Source organism: Rhinatrema bivittatum, chromosome 9 (genome assembly GCF_901001135.1).
Source record: "Rhinatrema bivittatum chromosome 9, aRhiBiv1.1, whole genome shotgun sequence".
In the NCBI taxonomy this organism is placed as follows: Eukaryota; Metazoa; Chordata; class Amphibia; order Gymnophiona; family Rhinatrematidae; genus Rhinatrema; species Rhinatrema bivittatum.
Genome location: NC_042623.1, coordinates 204,631,552 through 204,654,913, shown reverse-complemented (window position 1 = coordinate 204,654,913; position 23,362 = coordinate 204,631,552). Strand labels below are relative to the sequence as shown.

Below are 23,362 nucleotides of genomic sequence, written 5' to 3'. Positions count from 1 at the left end.
TTGCAAGTCGGAAGAATGGACATTTAAATGGCAGATGAAATTGAATGTGGACAAGTGCCCACACTGTAGTTACACGATGTTAGGTTCTATATTAGGAGTTACCACCCAGGAAAAGGATCTGAGAATCATCTTGGATAATTCTTTGAAATCCTCAATTTAGTATGTGGTGGCAGTCAAAAAAAGCAAAGGAAAGGAATGGTGAATCAAGCAGAGAATGTCATAGAACCTCTGTATCGCTCCATGGTGAGACCACACCTTGAGTACTGTGTGCAGGTCTGGTTCCTGCAGCTCAGACAAGATATAGTTGAACTGGAAAATGTACAGAGAAGGGCGCCCATAATGATAAAGGGGATGGAATGACACCCCTATGCAGAAAGGCTAAAGAAGTGGGGGCTGTTTAGCTTGGAGAAGAGAGGGCTGAATGGGGATACGATAGAGGTTTATAAAATGATGAGTGGAATAGAACAAGTAAATGTGAATTGGTTTTTTATTCTTTCAAAAAAATGTAAAAACAGGGAGGTACTTCATAAAGGTAGCAAGTAGCAAATTTAAAACAAATCAGAGAAAAGCATGCACTCAACAACACAATTAAGCTCTGGAATTCATTGCCGAAATATGTGGTAAAGGCAGTTAGTGTAGCTGGGTTTAGAAAAGATTTGGACAAGTTCCTGTAGGAGAAGTTCAGAAACTAATATTAAACACATAGATTTGGGGAAAGCTACTACTTATTTGCTCTGTGTTAGCAGCATGGGATCCTGCCCACTGTTAGAAACACGATACTGGGCTGGATGTACTCTCGGTCTGACCCAGTGTGGCAGTTCCTGTGTTCTTATGTGAATGTGTCTTTTTGCGTCTAAGTTTACCCGGACTGATCAGAAGTGTTCCTGAGTCAAGGTTTGGATTTACATACATGTTTTATCAAATTCCACCATATGCACATATGTTTTCAGGAAACTTTTCTGCACACCATGTAGCAGGTGTAACTTGTGTGGGATAGTTTGCAAAGTTAAGATAACGTCTGTAAGTTTGCTTTGAAAATGGATGTAATTTATGCAGCATTAGTTATGTGAGGATGTTTGAAAATTACCCTTCCGGTGCATACAGAGTATTAGTACTTGTCCCATTCTGTTTTCTGGTGTTTATGATTTATAAGTTATGGTATTTTTTTTTTTTTTTTTTTACTATTTTAGGGTTTTGATGTAGAGATAAACCATTTTTGCCATCTCTCCTTCCCAACTGGTTCCCAACTTTCTCCCTCTCAACCCCCCACCTCTGCATCCCATTACCCCCACCTCTGATTATCTGTTTCGGGAACCAGTGAGAGCAGAGCCCCCATCAGCCTAAGAAAACTTGTGCAGCAGAGAAGCTGCGAGCATGGACGAAGCAGAGCAGTGGGGTCTGAGGCAGACCAGGGGACTGAGAAGGATTGAGAAAAGTACCGGGTGGGGGTCGTGTTTGTCTGGTCTTTATCCAGTACACCAGTTTAATTATTTTTTTCCCACTGGGGATGTTTAATTAATGTTTATTGTTTAAGACTAAAAATGGAAACCCTAATTTATAGGTATGCAATAGTGCATATCATTATTTTTAGTGTTGGGTGGATAATTACCCCATGGAGGTGGACTCTTGCTCATGAGCAGAATTAAGAGTGCATTATTACTTTTGTTTTTTCTTGCTATCTCTTTACTGGTGGCTTGGTAGCACCATTGGGCTACTGGTGGCACTAGATCTGGTTTGTTGATCCACAAGGCTCCCACCCCAAGAAAATGTATATTTATCCATCGAGTCTCCTTCAGCCTGTGGTTATGATTACAATGCCACAATGGCCAGGATAAAACCTGAAATGGGATGTTTTTGTCATCTTTTTATATTTTGTTCCTGACTTCATCCTTCGGTGAGCATGGCCCTGTAATTATCCTTGGCATAGAGGTTGTTAATGAAAGTGGATTTGTTTTGGAATTGTGGACATTTTTGGAGTTTATTGAGGAAACAGACCATCTCGTTCCGTTTGGAATGGAGTTGGGTAACCATCCTTAAAGAAAAGTACTCATTAAAACCGGACTATTTTGCTTATATGTTTCCTAGCTCTGAGATTAGTTGGTTTTCCAGTTCAGGATACATTTAAAATCTTTCAGCAATTATGTGCAGTCTTTATAGTCGTAGAAGAAAAGTGGTGAGACAGCACTATGATGTATCTACAAAGGAATGGGAGCTTTAGGACCTGATTCACTAAGAGAGTCATTAAAAAAAAAAAATCATTTACATGCTTAAAATAGGATTTTACATGTGTGAATGCACTTTACCTGTGAAAGTGGGCTTTTGAACATTGCTTCAATATACGCCCCTGAACCATCTGTAGGATATTCACGTGGAAGTGCAGTTTTTGCATGTAAGTGGCTTATATTACATTTACACACGTAACTCCTTTTAGCTTTCATAGACACGGAATGGGAGAAAAGCCTTGGTGAACCAGGACCCCAGTTACTCATTCTGAAGCTGTTTTTGATCTGTTATTCATCAGAGAGATTCATTTTTGTGCTAGCAGTGACAGTAATAACAAGGATGCAGGTTTCTCATGGGAAAAGACTGAGATGGCCTGCTTTTCTTCTGTTTAGCTCGGACTTTCACTACTTGAAAGGGCACGGCCTCTTGTTGTCAGATGGGGCAATTTTCCAAAACCCACTTTAGCGAATAAGATAATCTATCTTTAGCTGGATGTACAGTCAAAACTAAGTGGCTAGTTTTCCAGCTGAATATCCAACTAAATCTAGCTGGACAAAATTTGTCTCAGATTAAGAGCTTCCAGCTGAGTGGTTGAATGAACACCCTGCCCTGGTTATACCTCCGGGCCCACTATTTCTGCCTATGGGCTGGATTCATCATTCTTCGCAGAATGATGAATCCAGTGAAAAAGGGGGCAGGGGGGCAAAGGGGAGGGGTGGGCCTGCGAAATGCCGCAGCCGTTCACACCACGGCAGTGCGATTTCACCGGCCGCACTGCGGTCAGCTGCAGCCTTTCACAGAAATAGCGCACCGTAAAAGGTGGTGCTATTCGCCGCACTACTGCCGGCAATAATGTCCCTCACATTATCGCTAGCAGTGGTGCCGTGGCCAACTCCTCCCCCTCCCCCGCCTGACTCCTCCCCTCCAGCTTATTTGCATCCTATCACACGCAAAAAGGCCTTAACGCTTGGGATAAACATTTAGAAAATTACCCCTTATATTTGTGCACCTTGCAATTTTAACTAGTCAGAGGGAAAGATTTTTTATCTGGTAGATTTAGATGGCTTAATTTCTAAACTTAGATAGGTAAATGTTTTGAAAACTGTTATTGTCATAGCAGTACAGTTTAACTGAGGTTTAACTTCTATTTCATTTCCAAAGAAAAAATAATATTAAATGATCTTCCTGCATTGACATTCACCATAATAAAACAAAATGCTAATATAATCTGAAGAGTGGAAGAGAGAAAAGATGCATGTTGCTTCCCAAGGCTGTTCTATGAATATGCATGAGGTAAACTTGCATATCACGGAGACTCAGTATATGCACATTTATCTCGTGCATATTCATTGTGGATATCCTGAAAATCCGAATGGCTGTGGGGGTCCCCAGGACAGGTTTGGGAAGCCCTGATCTAATAAAACGTTGGTTCAGTGACCCTGGGCTATTGTAGTCGGAGTTTGGATTTTGGTGCCCCTAGGTACTGTTGGTGCTGTCTCCCTTGTCATCCCCCTCTTCCCTCCTCCCCACTAAGGTTGGACAAAAGGGGGCAGAAAGTCCAAGGCACAGCCCTACCAGTCCCCCTTGTTTCCTGTAGCAGCTCAGGAGCTAAATCCTATGGCAAAAATTTTAAAATTTCCGAAGCAAACATTTCCATCTTTTACATTACATTGTGAAAGTAAAGTAGTTTTACTTTATATTTATTAGTATCATTTATATTATTTTTATTGGCAGGCAGCAAATCTTCCACCAGCATGCTGCCCCCCCACCCAAGTTCTGCTGCCCTAGGGAAAGGCCCAGTGAGCCTACTGACAAACCCAGGCCTAGTTGTAATCTGCCACTCACTAATCGGGACACCCGCCTTTGGTTCAGAATCCATTTTCCACGTACTTTCCCTTTGAAATTTGATGCAAACAGCCTGGAAACGGCCCTTACATGTAGAGAGGCTTTTGATCATGACCCGCACTTATTGATAAATAACATTATTACCCATTGGTACCACAGAAGAACTGTGCCTGAGCTGGGATTTTACTGGCATCCTAACTTGAAAAGCAAGATTAAAATAGTATCTCGGGATCTTGCGAGCGATTTTATGGCTTGAATGAAAGTGCCAATTAAACTCAGATGAAAATGTGACTGGTGTCTGTAATTACTTCAGCTACGATGTTATCTTTGCCGAGGGCCCAGAAGAACTGCTGAAGAAGTTTCAAGAATCTCACCACAAAGTAATATTTACAGCAGAAGGACTAATATGGCCTGATAAAAGACTAGCCGACAAGTACCCCATCGTCCGGAGTGGAAAACGCTTCCTTAATTCAGGAGGTAAACTTGATTTATGGGTTTGGGTAATAAGGAAGTTAAGCGTGTATTCAGACATTTACTGCTGATCTAGAAATGAATTTAATTGTAAGTTTAAAACTGCTGTTCAGCATTAACAGATAACTCTGTCAGGCTGAGCTCAGTTTCTGCCTGTCTGCAGTACCATTAGAGCACTGTAAACTCCTCGGTGGTGCAGGCCTTTAAAAATTAAATTCAGATAATGAATAGCCAGATGCATTGTTTTCTCTTTCCATGCTGACAACATACCGTATTTGCTTTAATTTGGGGTGTGCAGCTGAAACATATTTGATATTTTTGTTTCTTTTTTGGTGGGGGGAGGGTTGATGTTTCATTTTAACGCACACTAGATTTTTTTAACGTATGCTAAATGGGTTATAATGCATATTAAAATATTTTAATGCGTACTTGGTCAACCTGGTGCAAACTCTATCACTTTAATGTGTGCTAGCAAAAATTAATGTTCACAAAGCAAAATAGACAAACATCCCTAGTTTTAACTACATATGATGATTTTTAGCAAATTAATGTTATCTTTGTAAAGCTAGACTCCTGTATAAATTCATTTTGCATTAAAACTACAGCTTAATGCTTCCAAAAATATTATAGATGCTTTAAACTTTGCCACATCAAGTATATAGCTTGGGCTAAGAAGTACTGCATAATCCATCATTTCCTAGTGTGTAGCCATATGGACTCGGGACCAGCTCCCCTGCTAGCAGATGGAGACAGTCAGGTTTCAAAGCTGACATCACCTACATACACCCCTGCAGTGACCTCAGCCCTTCAGTATTTTTCCATCTCCAGCAGATAGTGGACATGCTTTCCCTATAGGGATCGCTATACTTTTTTGGGAAAAAAAAATTCTACTTTTAAATCGGAGAAAAGATTGAGCCCCGTTCTCCTCCAGTGATACCTAAAGGTCCCTCCCCAAGTTGAAAATTCCTGATGTCATTTCCGAGATCCCTCAGAAGTGTGCCTTGGTCTGGTAGCCAGTTCCTGGCATGGACTTTGCTGCTTAAGCAGCTGAAAGGCAGCGGGTGCAGGAAGCAGAGCACAGCAGTGACAGCCAAAGCCCTCTCCCCCTGCAGCTAGAGACCATCTCTGTACTCAGCCAGTAAGCACTGAGCCCAGGTAAGTTAAAAAAAAAAAAAAATAAATAAAAAAAAGGAGAGAAGAGAATTTACCTCCCGATTTAGAGACATTTTGGAGGGCTTTTGTAAGACTTCCTCCGGTCTCCTTGCTTGGCACACTGTACCGACGTCGTTCCCAATCCTGTTGGGGTAAGGGGACATGGGCTTCTGGGCGGGTTGAGCAGCCTCCCGGTGGGCTATGCCCCGCTTGAGGCTTGGTTGGCACATTGCTTGGTAGGCCGCGGTGGCGCCATCTTGCATGCATCTTTGTACGTGCTGTGTTGCCCACCATAGAGCATCTGTATGTGCAGCCCATGTTGGCTCTGTGCACGCGCTGTGTGCATAATGTCGTGCGCGTTTATATGTGCACAACTTACAGTGGCTTTTGAAGAGAATACTAGGGATGTGCAGCAGGGACGGATTCGTCCCATTCGGTATTTGTATTCGTCGGGACCCAAATCCGTTGCATCTGTTCTCAGGGGACCCTGATCCGTTCATTAGTGTTATATGTATTTGTTTCCCAAAAAAAAAACCCCATTCCAACCCTTTAAATTTAATTAACTACAACCCCCCACCCTCCTGAACCCAAAGACTTGCCAAAAGTCCCTGGTGGTCCAGCAGGGATCCTGCACTCGGGCTGTCGGCTGCCGGTATTGAAAATGGCGCCAACCGTCCATTGCTCCTACCATGTGACAGGGGCCAACCAATGGCACCGGTAGTCCCTGTGACATAGTAAGGGCAAAGGCTATCGGCGCCATTTTAAATACTGGCAGCTGACAGCCCGAGTGCAGGAGATCGCTCCAGGACCCTCTCTGGACCAACAGGGACTTTTGGCAAGTCTTGGGGTGGTCTGGAGAGTTGGGGGTTTATTCGTTATTGATACATTGTATTTGTGGGGTTCGCCATATGTTTTGTGACCCCCACGAATACAACGAATATGGCATATACGTTGTGGATTGCCAATACGTTGCAAACGAATGCACACCCCTAGAGAATACTGAAGGGCTGATGTCACTGCAGGGGTGTATGTAGGGTGATGTCAACTTTGAAACCTGTCTCCATCTGCTGGCAGGGGAGCATCTGAGTCCATCTGTCTACACTAAGGAAAACAAAATTATCAGGTAAGTAATTTCTCCTGTAGTTCTGTTCCTAGTTTTTCCTTCCTCCTCCTCCTCTTCCTTTCCTCCCAAACAGACAACAGTATATGAACTGGCTAAACAGTAAGAAAGTATGGAAGCTCCATTATTTTTCATAAACATTTAATATCACACAAGAAAAAAGGGCGGATAAAAGGTAAAAGCCAAGCTTTTTCTATTCTGCACAGTTCCTGAAATGAATGGACAACTCTACTCAATCTACAGCATTCGTTTCTTATGCTGAGAAAATATTATTAGGACCATCTTGAGCCATATTTAGCTTTATCACACTAAAATTTATTCCTGTGTGTAACTTTTTCCCTCCAATGTTTGCATAATGATTTTAAAAACAATGCTCAGTTTTTGGGCTGGTCCTGTGGCTCAGGCAATAGTGCCATCTACTGCAGCACAAGGCATCCACCTTTGGATTCCCTCTCTGACCTAACCAGTCCCTTCTGAACACCCAAGCAAAGGGGGAGGGGGAGGTATCCTGAGGCTTGGGGGGGGGGGGGCAGAGGAAGGGGGAAGGCAGCTGTCATGATGGTGGTGAGGGTTACCTTCTGTAGACTGGGCATGCTGGATGGGGATGGAAGGAGAGAGACGGTGTAAAGGAAAAGTCCTTTTTTGTTTTTTTTAATGTGGCTGTCATTTTGCAACTAAGCAAATATGACACATTGCATAAAGATAAAGGATAACCGCAGCAGAAAAACTAAAAAAAAAAATAAATTTTGAGTTTCATGAAGCTAAATCTGCTGTTCAACATCGTAACAAACGGTGGTGCAGTTTCTCTGAATACACCTTTCCGGGAGAGACATTTTATTGTAAAATCAGGAAAGCAAGTCATAAATGTTAATAAAGAAAGGTTGTAGAAGTATGTGAGAGATGAAGTATGTAAGCCAAGAACTTAATCTCAAGATTTGGAAGCATCACCTGTGGGTTTTTTACCTGAGCACATGTTAACAATTATTGTTAAGAATACACACACCTGACAGGAAATAAGCTAAATAGCGTAGCACTTAATTCCAGGGGACAATATCAGAATAAAAACCAGAATAATCCCTATTACTAGGGATGCACGCAGAAAACATTTTCAGTTTAGTTTGCCCTATTCATTTCAGCCTCAGCCTTTTTTATTTTATTGGCACATTTTTTTTCAGTTCGTGTCATTCTCCGAGGTCAAGCAGGATGGTAATCCACCAAAGGACTAACATCCTGCTGTCCTCGGAGAACACCTGTTACAGGTAAGCAACTCTGCTTTCATGTATGTGGTTTATGCACACAAATGACATTTTATGCATGCAAGGCGCATAAAATCACATTTTGTATGTGTAAAAATGTACTTGCATAAGCTACCAAACTGAATGAAGATGAATACATGCCCCTTAACAATGTCCAACTTTGTTAGCCTCCGGCCTTCAGTGTTATGGGAGAGGCAAGTGAAAATAATTAGCACTAAACTAAATACATGAAAATCACATCTAGGCTAATGCAGGTCCTTAATTAAAAAAGAAACAACACCATCAATTATGTGGATGTATTAAGATCCCAGTTTTAACTTTAAGGGATGTTAACGCCACGCCTAGTATCTATAGCTTTAGGCATGGTGATTTGTTTGATCTCTTTTACCCAGTGTTTTTGGAGAGCAGCATTGCTATTGAAGGTGGTAACACATACATATTTTCATTCATTTCCAGGGTTTATTGGTTATGTTTCACATATTAACCAAATTGTGCAACAATGGAACCTACAGGATAATGACGATGACCAGCTTTTTTATACCAAAATTTATATTGACCAACTGCAGAGGGTAAGAACCAATCACCCATAACATTTGATGCATAGTGTTTGCTTGAAATCTGCCCCATTTAATTTTATAAAAAAATTCAATACTGTTTTCAATGCTGAAACTATAGTTTTTTATATTGCACTTAGCCATGGCAAAAAATAGTCTGTACCGATGTCAAGAATGGGTCCAGGGATGGAAAATGAGCATATGGATTTGGTGAGGTACTGAATATTTTTAAAGTTTGGAGCACTCTCAATCAATTAGATTATTAAATACGTTGAGGTCCACATTGATAGGGGGTTTGTCTGGGCCGTGCCAGTATTGAGTACCCAGCCAACTAAATGTATGCAGGTATGTCTGGTCAGAGAAAACGCTGGCCTGAAGTTACCTGGGTAACTTTAAACAAGTTTATTCAGCAGCAGACTCCCAGATGGAATCCCGCAGAATATCTTTCAAGTTTTGGTTTTAGCAGGCCATTCCAACGGTTCTTGAATCACTCGAGCTTTAAGCTTCTTCACCATCGCGTATCAGGAAAAACCTCAGAGAAGTCTCCCACTGTCCCCCAGTAATTCCATTTCTTGGTAAGCCATCTTGAAGATGACCTCTTAGGAGTCTTAATAGCAAGTGGGCCGGCTATCTGAATGAACGAATGAAATGGGCAAAGGGAACGATATGGTGATTCTTGAAAGGTACTGAGTTGCTGTGCTTCAAGATCTTGAGCAGAGAGTTTCTAAATATAGATAGAATATTTAGGGACTTGTAGCATAGAATCACAGTTTTACATGAGGGACTGCTATAGTAATTTGTTCATTTAACCCTTGATTTTGAACTAAACATTTCTTAGAAATGAACATGTACCTCCAGCTGTTGTGATCATGTGGTGTTTATCTTAAACCAAAGAAAAAGGGAAAGCAGTTTTAAACTATCAAATTGCTGCTCACTTAGAATTTTTTATAAGGAATATTTTAATTTTTCTTTTTTTATTTCTTGTTTTTTTGTTTAATTTTTAATATTTTCATATTCTTTTAGGACGACTGGAAGAATCATATAATTTAGAAATGAACTGCATCAGCAAGCCAGATGGCGTCTCTTCATAACATTTGAAGAGCGCCCGGTCTTCTCAATCACTTGCAGTCACTTTTAGATATATCATCACTTTAGCGGTGGTTACGTGAAATAGAAATTATCTGAAAAAAGTTTTCAAGAGTTCAAAGCACACCACTAAGTTATCTAGGCTTTACAGAGGATGCAGTGAATTCATATATTTTATATGTCTTAGACGCGGCTTGCTTCAGTAAAGGATGCAGAGACTTCATACACAAGACGGTATGGGTGCCTTAAACGCGGCTCAACTGCGGCCGAAGTTTCGCTGTTGTTAGCTTCATCAGGAGCCAAAAATAACACTCTGGACACATTCGGAGTTCTCCAACAGTTCCGTCTTTTGCAGAGATTGCAGCTAATGCTGTTGAAAACTTAATCTTCTGTGTTTCTACATTCTCACTAATTTGGATAACAAAAGTGCTAAAATCAATATAAATTATGGAGAAAATTCTCTATTTATCTTTCAACGGAGCAAAACAATGGTATCCTTACTCGGAACCCGCAGGTCTCCAAAATGAATTCAAGGTAGACAGAGACCACTCACTGATTGCAACAGCGAAACTTCGGCCGCAGTTGAGCTGCGTTTAAGGCACCCATACCGTCTTGTGTATGAAGTCTCTGCATCCTTTACTGAAGCAAGCCGCGTCTAAGACGAATAAAATATATGAATTCACTGCATCCTCTGTAAAGCCTAGATAACTTAGTGGTGTGCTTTGAACTCTTGAAAACTTTTTTCTGATAGTTTCTATTTCATGTAACCACCGCTAAAGTGATGATATATCTAAAAGTGACTGCAAGTGATTGAGAAGACCGGGTGCTCTTCAAATGTTATGAAGAGACGCCATCTGGCTTGCTGATGCAGTTCATTTCTAAATTATATGATTCTTCCAGTCGTCCTAAAAGAATATTAAAATATTAAAAATTAAACAAAGAAAAAAGAAATAAAAAAGAAAAATTAAAATATTCCTTATAAAAAATTCTAAGTGAGCAGCAATTTGATAGTTTAAAACTGCTTTCCCTTTTTCTTTGGTCTATTGTATGACGGGATAACTTTGCTCTTTTTTTTTTTTTTGTTTATCTTAAAGCCAGCCTGACATATTGCGAGCTTATTTTGTAGTATAATATTTATTTTTTCAGTGCTTTTGGTTCAGTGGAAAGTGAGGGGAAAGCATATATATTTTGTGTGTGTGTATGTGTGTGTGTTTAATTTCTCCCAGCTGTGTAGCCTAATATGGGCATGATCTAATGCAGCTCCTCTGAATAAATCACAGTTCTTTGGAACGTCGTGACCTCTGTTCATGCATTTTATCTATGCAACTTAATTTACACTCAGTACTCATATTTTACTGTCATTTCATTTCTTGGAAGGTGAGTCATGCAATCTGACAAATAACTCATTTGTAAAACACCACCTAGTGTAAGGGCCTTGTTCAAAAATAATTTTTTTCCCATTCTAGGCTGGTGGAATTCGTCTTTAGTGACTAAAAAACCATGGAGTTATATGGAAGTTAAAATTAATGCCAGGGAGTACATAATGAGTTCAAAGAAGTTTAGAAACAGGTCATAAACCTAGTTTAAAAAGATGCTTTCATTTTTTTTTTAGTTTTACTATATTATACTGTAAGCGTTAGTTCTGCTTGCCATTACACAGGAAGTTAAGGCTGTTAATTACCTTCTCCCACTCCTCAGGCTGCCCGAGGCAGTAAGCACTACTGCGTGAGCATGCACGGTCCCTGCAAGGGAGGGAAAGGGAAGATGTTGCACCGACTGCTCAGAAGTGGGAAGTGTGAAATATGGCTTCCCATGGCACCTTCGAAATGTATTGTTACTCTTAGTGCTATTGAATGAGGGTCTCATTGAGGTCCAGATTCAATGGGATTTGTCTGGGTAACTACTCCGATACCCGGACACAAACATTTAATCAAATATTTCTTCTCTCCGAGCGGCTAAATTTTACTTGGGCCAAACATTCTGGGGCAGGGTTTCAGTTCTGCTACCCTAAAGTTACTTGGCTAACCTTGCCCGGGTTAACTTTAAGCCAGCATCTCCAGCGGCAGACTTGCCCGTGTAAGTCCCGTTGCAATTTATTTGCCTAAAGTTACCCGTGCCTCATCCTGCTCCCCACGCTACTGAATGTGAGTCTTCTCGTGCTGCAGTCCTGGCTTCCTGATGCATCCCCCTCTGATATGGCGTTGGGAGCTTGGGACTGGTTCACACTGTGTTCAGAAAATGAAAGTATTAGATAAGGATTATCTAATACTTTATCTAATAGTTTTATCTAATAGTTGATTGTTATTGTTCTATGTTCCTTGTAAAAAACCCCAGTCAAACCTCCCAGACCAGGGCAACCTTTTAGTTACTTGTAAACCGGATTGATTTGTATTGCATACAGGAATTCCGGTATATAAAAATTAAAAATAAATAAATAAATAAATAAATAAGGATGATGCAAAATATTGCCAGATGTACAGCATACTCAGATTTATTCTGAATATTATCATATTGATTTTGCTTTTAGGAACGTATTAACATTACCTTGGATCACAAGTGCACAATTTTCCAGAGCTTAAATGGCGCAGTAGGTATGAGTTTTCTAATATACATTGCACATACTTTATTGCCATTTCAGCAACTGAAGCTGACTTGTTCTCTTCTTTGCCCCTCCTGACAGGTATTAATGATGACAAGCCAAACAATTATCAATCACTTGGAGTGAATAATTATTAAATACATTTGCATGTTTTTGTACAGATGAAGTTTCTTTGATATTTGAAAATGGAAGAGCGAGAGCTAGGAATTCAGTATATGAAACCTTGCCAGTCGTCATCCATGGCAATGGACCAACCAAGGTACATTAGATCCTTTGCTTCAAAGCTGCTACTCATGAATAATGGTAACAGAGTCAGTCTATTGCAGGCAAGGAGATATGTGAACAATTCTTTGGTACAGAAATTTGCATTTGGTTATGATCCAGTAGCATCACAATGTGCTCTCTCCTCCCTGACTTTTCAAGTGAATTGGCAGGTTTCCCTATAGAAAAGACAAACAAACGGGGATTGTAAATGTCGAGATCCCATGAAAAGTATGAGCAGCAGTCACTGGCAGACAATGAAATTAGATATACTGTTCAAGAACTCTGGGATGCTGGAGAGGATACTTACGCAGAGGAACTGACGGACGTGCATGGTTTTTGAAGGCCAGTTTCGCTGTAGGAGGCTAGACCATATTAGCTTAACTTCGGTTGTGCCTGGTAAGCTAGTGATATCTTCTCCTGCACCCTCTTTTTCAATGGGGGATCATACAGTGGTCTGTGTTGGGTTCATTTAGGCCTCACTTTTGCTCTTCTGTTCTGCATCCACACTACAAGTCCTGTATTCTCATTTAACATGAGCACCCGTGAGAAGGAAGGATTTGTACTGCAATGTTGTCTGGTATCAAGTGTTACTGTTCATTTGCTTTTAATTAAAAATGTAGTGTCCCTTTTCTTCACTTCTGATTCATTGTAATGCTGACTTTAAATGACAGAGAAAAATTACCCTGCATTTGTAAAGCTGATCTTTTAATTTCGTAGGAAAGTTACTCTTAAATGTGTTTTGTAACATGCATGCTGCAGTTACTTTTGGTATACACTCTAATTCCGTTATTGCAAGATATTAAGATTTCACCATCCTTGATGATACTGGGAGAATGCAGTGTCCCCTATTTAATAGCCTGTGTATTTGCAATAAGTATGTTTATATAATTGTGGTTAAGCATTTGCATTTTTGACTAAAATATATATTATGTATACATTCTGTGTTTCTAGTGCTTTATGAAGTATATGGGCTTACTGGAAAAAAATAAACACCTGCTATTCCTTGCAAAGGAATATTTTTGAGAGACACAAGCAATAGAGAATGCAGAGACATCATCTAGAAGTGTATTTCCCAACCCAGTTTGTTTTTCTGGATAGTTACAATGAATATGCATGAGAAACATTTGCATATCCTGGGTCCCCAATATATGTAAATATATCTCAAGTGTAGAGTGGGGAATAGCTGATTTTATAAAGTGTGCTCATATTAGTTTGTGATTTGAGTAAATCTATTTCTTCGTCATCCCTGGTATGGACTGACTGCTTTTTTTTTTTTTTTTTTGGGCAGATGCTTTTTATTCTAATGTGCAAACGCAAACCTTTCACACTAGATTGGTAATACAAGTTAACCAGCAGAATTTTGGGTTTTTTTTTTCGCCAAAGTCACAGAATATGAGAAACCCCTTGGAAAACAGGGTCTCAGCTATGTGATTTCTATTATTTTATTTAATAGCGATGATTCTTTGCAGTTTGTGCAGACAATATATAGATTGTCCAGAGGTGATGTGGGCAAACCTCTGAGACCATACAGGTCCTGTTACTTTTGTGGCTTCAGAGGCATCTGACTGCCACATCTGTGCGTAGATTTTTGTATACGTCCAGTATAGGGCATCACAACCTGCAATAAATGCCGTTTTTCTCCAGGACTGCTGCAGCTTTAGAGGTCTGCACTTTAATAAAGAGAAATGAGAAGAGAAACTAAACCTCACAAGTGAAGTGGGATACAAAATGCTGAACGGATTCACTCACTCAGAATATTCAGTTCTTTAAATCTTTGTTATTTTTTGCTGGATTTTATTTTAGTTTATCTTTGCATATCCGGCTGTTATTTCTCAGGTCACAGAGGAAATATAAGAATTGTACTCTGTAAATTTACTTTATGTAATAGAAAGTACTGAAATTATTTTCTAAGCGAGGAGGCTGGACGTATCATGCAGTTTTAAATTCTTCCACCTCTCTCTCTTCATGGACCAGCACATCAAAGCCTACACAAAATGTAGCCAAATGTAAAGAGAGTTGCACTGGGGGTGTTCCTGGGGTACAGTTATACTTTGGCTGGCTAATACTGATATTCAGCGCTGGCTGGTACTTGGGTAACTCTGATCTGAACAGTTTGCTTATTTGGCCCTAATATTCGGATAAAATTAACCGTATAAATTTGTCCAATGAAATTTATCCACACAACCTTCCATCTCTGTTGGTTTGATCTTAGCGGGTGAGGAAACATAACCACTCTATGGCCAAGAAACCCCGTTTTGTTTATGGCGAAACACCCCACCCCCCGTTTTTAAAGTCCAATTTTTGTCTGGCTCCAGAGGCCACAAGCAAGGAATACCTGGTGACCCACCTCCAGCTGAGAATTTTGCAAAAAAAACCAGTGAGGTCTAAATTATCAGTGGAAAGCTCTGCTTAAATATGTATGTGTTATAATTGCATAAGGAAGCATTCATGTATATGTTTGCCTGAATAATTTAATTAATATTGCAATTGATAATGCGGTTAAGCAGAGTTAATATCCTTTTTCAGGGGATATCTTGAATACAAGTACAAAATATTAAAATTCAAACCTTGAGGCCGATGGATTTCGCAAAGACCGTGTTGTACGGTCAAAACGGTGACTTTTGCTCCTAAATTGCACTTTTTTAGGAGTACAAGCTTCTCTTTATATGCTTGAAGCCGACTTTGTGAAACTTTTTAGCTTTGCATGTAGTCCGTTTGCGCATGTAAGCTCGCTCTCGCAAAACGTTACGCAAAATTAAAGTTAATGAGCCATTGTGCTGTATATTCCTGCAGGCTGGCTTACACACCAAGCATTAACCACACCTTACTGAAGCGCAGTTATCTTTTTTTCTGCAAACTTGTCCATAGGGAACTTCTGCACACGAGTTTTCTGTGGGGCTTCTTTGCTTATGAGTCCCGGTAGAAAACTTACATGTAGAAAATCTCTTGTGTGTGAAATAATTCAGTGCACTGTAGTGCATCGGCCTCCTTGTTAGCAAAACATCTGGGGCTGAGGAAGACGTTTATTGTGATTCAGATACAAGCTGGACTTTGGATTTTGTGTCATATTTTGTTAATTTTAGAGTTTCAAAACTCTTGTTTCTTGTCCCCGAGGACCTAGGCTTCAACCTCTTAGGGTCGCCATTCATAAAGTAAAAGCTTTATACCCTATTAATTGAGAGTAACAATGCCCTCAGCTTTTCTTTTCTTTGTTTATTTCCTTCCGGCCTTCTTCTGTTCTTATCCTTCTTCTTTTCTTGTCTTTCTCCTGCTTCTGTCTCTTTTCTCTCTCCTGTTTGCTTTTTCCCCTTTCATCTTTTGTCTGCCCAAGTTCAGTGGGTGTGGGAAAAGCCCAGAGACAATTCAACTCTTTTTTTTGCTGCCAGTAATGCTGAAGGCTTTTGGTGCCCAGTGGGAATATCTCAGGGGCAAATTATTCTTCCATTCCCAGGGCAAAGCAACAGTTGCACTGCCAGAGCAGAACTGAAACAGGGCAGATGATATCCAGGAGGGCATGGCAGCCCAGACAGCCCGTCGGTAGCGTGCTTGACAATTGAGTAGAAACGGGAGAAGGCTGCCAAAACAACAGCGTCTGTCCAGATGCCAGAAACTGATGTGGAAAGCTCTATGCTTCTGTTGGCATTCTGGATTTTGATTTTGGGATACCTTGTTTGAAGCAGAAAACAAATATATCTTCATGTTAACTTTCTAGTAAAATCTTTTAATATGTTATAGATTAACACTGGATTGATGAATCATTTGACTTTATATCCAAAATAATTTGTTGATTTTCAAACCAGTGTGAGGTTTCCAATCTGCTTTACTGAAGTGTTTTTAAAACATTATTTAGCATAACCGGGTCCGTGTTTTAAAGTATAATCCTTTGATTTTACTTTACAGAAGGCTGTTTAGATTTCCGCATGACACTTGGAGGTAGGAGTTAGATAATTTAGAGGAAGGTTGGACATGTTAGACCTTTCAGCCTAACCAACAACAGTGCTATGAATCTGTGCTTGGTCTCCATGCACGTGCTGTAAAGGAAGGCAAAGCTTGTGCAGAAGGGAGCAAACTTGCACAGTTGACTACGTCATGATTTGCTTAAACGGATGAACAAATGTACAGAAAACAGTGATGTCCTCAGGTAGTCAACATATATGGAACTAATTTTTTTCATCAGGATAACTGAGTAGATGTGATATGGAAATTGTAGAAGGGATAATTTTGTAACAGCCCACATAGGGGCCGATGTGATAAGACTCACAGTGAAATCGGCGCTAGTTGCCTGCCCATATTTTTTTTTAGCACGTGTGGCAAAAGCAGGCACCTCCATAGGATGTTATAAGGGAGCAGCATGCAAATGAGAATCGTGCAGAAAATTCGTGCAAAACATATATCCACACAGATATGTGTGCTAAAAAACACACGCTGAAGGCCCTATGTAATAAACTGTGCATAAACCCACATTAATGTGGTGACCCGTGATTAGTTCTCGGCTGAAACCTTTAAGAAAGTAGTGAGTTAGTGGTCCAGAAGCAGGACTGAAAGTGAGTAGAGCAACGTCTAACCCTTCATGATCCATCACTGACCGTGTGGGAGCTATAATGCTGGATGCTGGTGAGCGAGAGAAATGCAGCAGAGATTTGGAAGGGGCTATAGAAGCATTCAGCAGTTCTGACATGGGCCTGTTGCCCCTCTGACCTCTCTTCTAACTTCTACCATTTCATTTTTTGACCTCCAGACAGGCACTTACACTTAACTCCTGCCCTGACTCAGGCACTGGTTCACTGCATTGCCCATGAAGAGTTAATTGCTTCCTTTGTATGGCATTAGCGTGGACTCGCGCTAAACCAGCTGTGGCCTTTTGAGTGGGTTTGTGCACACGTTTTTTCCACGCTAACTGTGTTTTTACTTACACACGTGAGATTAGCGTGGAAAAACGCACCCAATACATGCACAAACCTGCGGCGGTCTTACCACCGCTTATTATATTGGCCCTATAAATTGGCAGGCCGTTGCTTGCATAAGTGCGCAGGTGCGCTTTGAAAAGGACTGGCAAAACTATTCGCAGGCAATCGCCCCTGCTGCTAGGTGCAGGCGGCTTGGCTGTGCAAATTAAGGCACATGCTTTTTTTAAAATGAGAAAGTATCGCACCTAAAAGAAAACCCCCCACCCGAACTCTGCCCCTACCTGGAATGCCTCTCCCAAACCAAGATAAAAATGCACACATGCAGGTCTTGTGCACACACTTTACCTGCATGTGGGGAGGGTTTTGAATCCCCCGAGTAAGCGTAATTTTATTTATTTTTTTTAAATGAATGAGTAAAAGGATGTTTCCATGGGCATGGTCCACAAATGAGCAATCCAGAGTGTCTTGTTTATGGCATGCCTACATTTACAATGAGAGGCCCCCGTTATTTTTATGGTCATGTGTACAAATGTATTAAATGTCACCATAGTCTGTACAGTGGCATTAAACTCCTTCATTTAAGGGGCAACTAAAGGCACAGCCTCTCATTCTGGATAACTTTGATGTAATATGAAATAAAAGTTTTTCGTTCATTGTGCATTTGCTTCCTAGATTCAGCTGAACTATTTTGGCAACTATATCCCTAATGCTTGGACACAAGAAACTGGATGCGGAATTTGTGACTCGAACCTTATAGATTTGTCATCATTAGATGTAAGTATTACCGCAACTATTTATTTCTGTAGCACTACTATACTACGCAGCGCTGCGCAGATACATAAGAGAGAGAGTTTCAGCTCCATGATCTTACAGTGTAGTCAAAGGATATACAGGCGAGACGAGAGGCTTTAGGAAAACTTTGTTAAAGTCAACGAGACCATAATTAGGGCAAGCTAGGGTTTAAGATTAAAAGCAGCCTTAAAATGGTAGGTTTTTAGAGATGAATATGGCTACAGGTGGCCATGATGCAGCAACTTAGAAAAATGATTCCAGATATATGGTGCAGTAAGATGGGAAAAACCAATCTAGAGTTGGCAATGGAGAAAAAGAGCACCAATAAAAGCAGCTTGCCCACTGATCGGAGGTTGCACAGTGGAGTGTAGGGGGTGATAAGACAGGAGGGGTAATGAGCTGCACTGTAATTTCACTTGTAGGTGAGCATAAGAAGCTCCATCCGTATGCACAAGCAGATAGGGCACTGGGCTGAAATGAGGGTTTTATGTATACTATGATTTCTTGTTTTTCCCTAGGACTTGCGTTTTCCCCGGAAAAGGCTCGCATTGTTTCGGCGAGCCTGCAGGTGGGTGTTTGACCTGCATATTGTACTCAAACACCACCTGCAGGCTTGGGTATGCTTCCTCTGCTCAGAATGAGGCTTGAACAGCCTCATCTCCCTGCATCCTTAGGGAGCCGTCAGACTAACATCCTGCAGTGCCGTTGGTCAGAAAGCCATTCATGGTCAAAGAAATATTGCTAATACTTTGCACCCCAATTGACCCTTCAGATATGGTTCACAGAGTAAGAGCCCTGAAAGTTGCTACAGTTCTTGGCTAGGAGTACAGAGACCCTGCTTCAGCTCCTTTGTCACTGCTGTTGTTTAGCTAACATTTATAAATCCTTGCTATTTTACCTATTACTGTTTCCAAGTGAATCTTTTTGCCATTCACCATTCAAGTTTTTTGTTAACAAACTCTTCAGTTCGTTAGCTTTGTCCTGAAGCAGACTCATGATCCCAATATTTTCTGTATTTAGTTTAGTTTATTGGTTTTTCTATACCGTCACATCGGCAATGCCATCACAACGGTTTACAATTAAATTAAAATAGAGAAATACAATAATATCATAAAAGAGATAACAGCTAAAATTTGGATCTGTGGATGCATTTCTAGGAACTGTGTGACCCTTGGGTTGTGTAGGATCTCATTGTCTCTAGAAATCACTGAGGGATTGCTTCTGTGTAGGGTACTTCCCCAGAGGCACGCAGGAACCCAGTGGCGGCTGGGAGGTGACTAGTATAGGGCCATGTGCACAGGTGCATGCACAGGCAGGCCTGCGCTATGCTTTGCAGGAACCTCCAAGTTTCCATAGGGTTAATCCTGAGTGGATATTAGGGGTAGCCCCCAGATGTGACAGGAGTCAATGCAGTAATTTGAGGAATGGTTACATGGTTTTAATGACATTGGTGGAAAATAAGTTGCAAATCTAAAATTCGGATAGACTGTGGGAGACCTGTAGTCTAAATGGGAAGGCACGAGAAAGTAATCAAGGGTTTTGATAGAATATTTAGAAAGGAAAGGACAGAGATGTTGGATGATGATACAGAGAACAAAATAACACGGTTTGTACCTAAGAATACTGAATTCATCGTTTTATTTATTTATTTTGGACATTTTATATGTCTTTGTTCCAAAAGAAGATGACAAAGGTTTACAATGTCAGCTTTAAAATTCTTGGTCAACATTCACATCTTTGTCAGCTTTCATTTTCTAGGTTAACAACAGCAAAAGCATCTTCTCATTCATATCCATACATATTCCAGGTCAACACATCAGCAGATATATAATCTAGTACATACAGGAGCAAGAGAGAGACCTTGGGGTTATAGTGTCTAATGATATGAAGTCTGTGAAACAATGCGACAAGGCGATAGCAAAAGCCAGAAGAATGCTGGGCTGCATAGAGAGAGGAATATCGAGTAAGAAAAGGGAAGTGATTATCCCCTTGTACAGGTCCTTGGTGAGGCCTCACCTGGAGTACTGTGTTCAGTTCTGGAGACCGTATCTACAAAGAGACAGAGACAAGATTGAAGCGGTACAGAGAAGGGTGACCAGAAAGGTGGAGGGTCTTCATCGGATGTCATACGAGGAGAGATTGAAGAATCTAAATATGTACACCCTGGAGGAAAGGAGGAGCAGGAGTGATATGATTCAGACTTTCAGATACTTGAAAAACTTTAACGATCCAAAGACAATGACAAACCTTTTCTGTCAGAAAAAAACCAGCAGAACCAGAGGTCATGAGCTGAGGCTCCAAGGAGGAAGACTAAGAACCAATGTCAGGAAGTATTTCTTCACGGAGAAGAGTGGTGGATGCCTGGAATGCCCTTCCGGAGGAAGTGGTGAAGTCCAAAACTGTGAAGCACTTCAAAGGGGCGTGGGATAAACACTGTGGATCCATCAGGTCTAGAGGACGCGTATAAAGATCAGGCAGCAAAACACTGCACGGAGCTGCAGTAGCCACAGAGGCATTCACGGAGCGGGATGCCAGTGGCCAGTGGTTGGTGTTCCACCTTCACGGAGTGGAAGGATGGAGGGCTGCCATCTCCCAATTAAAAAAAGAAAAAAAACCAAACAAAAAAACAACCAGGGATGGGTTCATGGGCTATAGGTATTACCAATTATTAGGCTTATTCAATTACCAATTATTAGGCTTTTCAATATTTGATGATAGTTAATGTGACTTACAAGGCATACTTCACTTTCAATGCATATCCAGCATAGCTCCCTGCTTCAACGGCAGGGGAGAAGAAAAACTAATACTTCACGCATATCTCTGCTTCAACGGCAGAGAGCTATGCTGCCGCTTACCCAACTAATCAAACTTAACATTTCACTTGGAAGCAGCTCCATCACTGCTCTCTACATTAATAGTGGGGGTGAAAGGGAAATAGAACCTAAGGTTACTAAGAGCCAAGAGAAACAGATAAGTATGAGAAAAAAGAAGTGTGAAGCTTGCTGGGCAGACTGGATGGACCGATTGGTCTTCTTCTGCTGTCATTTCTATGTTTATATGTTTCTATTCCTACATTTTCTAGATTGTCTCAACAGCAACTACAGTTTCTGAGTCTAATAACAATATATTTAATGTTGTTCAGTCCTTATTACTCGCTCCGCTAACATATTCTCTGGTACAAATTGAGCTGCAAGAATGTATTATGAACATTTAACTATGCAATACATTATTGCATTACATATCATATTGCAGTTATTGGTAAGACATTAATGGAGGGCTATGTGAAAGAAATGCAGGAAAAGTTTAGAAAGTATACTTTCTGTTTATGGAAACAATTTAAAAATATTTAGTTCCACAAATTTTTATAGAATTTAGTAGGTAAATGTTGGATAAGGCAGAAACACCTCCCAGCAAGTTTGCATAACTGACCTATCTTGAGATCTTTAGAATATCCTGCTCTTGTACTGGGCATAAAAGAATTTTGTCAAAAGAGTTTTTGCAGCCCAGATGCATGACTGCAAGTTTTTTAGCTTTAATCATAGCTGCCAGACCTTAAACCATTCCTCGAGTGTCACTGTGTGCCCCCCTCATCTTTTGCACACCACCTTGGCTGTCCTACCCTATGCAATTTTTGGTATTATCCACAGAATACTGATAATGGTTCTGAAATATCATTAAAATGTTAAAAAGGACTTGTCCAAGGACCGAACCCTACAGCACGTTATTTACCACCACCTTTTGTTGCATGCATTCCACTCAATCGGTTTCTAACGCCATCACCCAGTCAAAGAAATAGGTTGTATCAGATAAATATGATCAATCTCTGATAAAACCATGCTTCTTAGGATCTTGTGATCTGTTGAATTCAAGAAACTGCACTACCATATGGTCTAGTAGAGATTCCATTAATTTATTCACCACAGAGGTCAGACTGAGTGGCCTGTAGTTCCCAGCCTCCTCCTTACTTCCATTTTTTTGTGAAGAGGAACAAAGATTGCCTGTTTCCAGAAAATCAACATTACTCCTGACTCTAAAGACGCATTGAAAGGGTTAAGCCAGTGGATCTGCCAGAATAAGTTCCTTTAAAACCTTCGGAGACATCCCATCGAGCCCCATCACTTTATTTTCAGTTTAGCAAGTTCCTCACGAACATACGTTTGTGGAAATTATTTGAGGTTTACCATACATCCCGTCTTATTTTTTTTTGCCTGATTTCTGTGGCCCTACTCCTGGCTCTTCTAGGACAGAAATATTTGTTAAGCAACTCCTTTTTTTTTTTTCTTCATCTGCATATTTCTTCCCTTCTCTGACGAGTCTCACAATGCCACTTTTGCTCTTCCTCCTATCACTAACATATCTAAAATTTAAAAAAAAAAGTCCTAAAGTCTAGGACCCTCACTTTAGAATAAACCCTCCCCACCTGCACTCTAATGCTGGTGAACACTAGGACCCAGATGATCATCCACTACGACATTAGAAACATTGTCCCCTTTGGTAAGTACCAGGTCCAGTATCGCCCCCCTCCCATGTAGGTTCTGTTATCAGTTGATGAAACAGCCCTCCCTGCAGGGAATCCAGGAATTCACTGCTTTTAGAAACCACAGGACCCAGTCAGCATCTGGCAGATTGAAATCCCCTAGCAATGGCACCTCCCTTTTTATATCATTTTAATGAATACCCTCCATTAAGTCTCTCTGTGATGGAGGTCTGTGTATTACACCACTATAAATAAATGTTCCATTCCCACTTTTCAGTTTAACCCGCAGTGCCTCCTCCTTACCTCGTAAGCCCTGCAGATCTGTTGCTTACATAGTTAGTGCCTCTCCTTTTTCCTTTTTTTTTCCCCTACACTGTCCTTCCTGAATAGATTGTAGGACTATATTCCAGTCATGACTTTCCATGTACCACATCTCCATGACAGCCACTCCATCCAAGTCATCCTCTTCCATGACTGCCTCTAGATCTGCAGTTTTATTTCCCATATGATCCTCATTAGTGTGCATAGCTTTCCAGATATTGTATTTTTTTTTCCCCATTTCTATATGTTAAATGTTTTACTTACTTTGAGGACTTTGTTCACCCATCCCCATTGA

The 23,362-nt window shown here is 40.6% G+C and overlaps 1 protein-coding gene across 2 annotated transcripts in view; it reads left to right on the top strand.

Moving 5' to 3' along the window:
- Nucleotides 1-23,362, top strand: part of PLOD2 (procollagen-lysine,2-oxoglutarate 5-dioxygenase 2) — a 244,211-nt gene that overhangs the window by 107,621 nt on the left and 113,228 nt on the right. For both annotated transcript variants that reach the window (XM_029615873.1, XM_029615874.1), the window contains exons 4-8: nucleotides 4,382-4,545; nucleotides 8,524-8,636; nucleotides 12,235-12,298; nucleotides 12,468-12,565; nucleotides 18,150-18,251. In XM_029615873.1, the coding sequence (XP_029471733.1) occupies nucleotides 4,382-4,545; nucleotides 8,524-8,636; nucleotides 12,235-12,298; nucleotides 12,468-12,565; nucleotides 18,150-18,251 (541 nt within the window). The remainder of the gene's footprint in view (nucleotides 1-4,381; nucleotides 4,546-8,523; nucleotides 8,637-12,234; nucleotides 12,299-12,467; nucleotides 12,566-18,149; nucleotides 18,252-23,362) is intronic.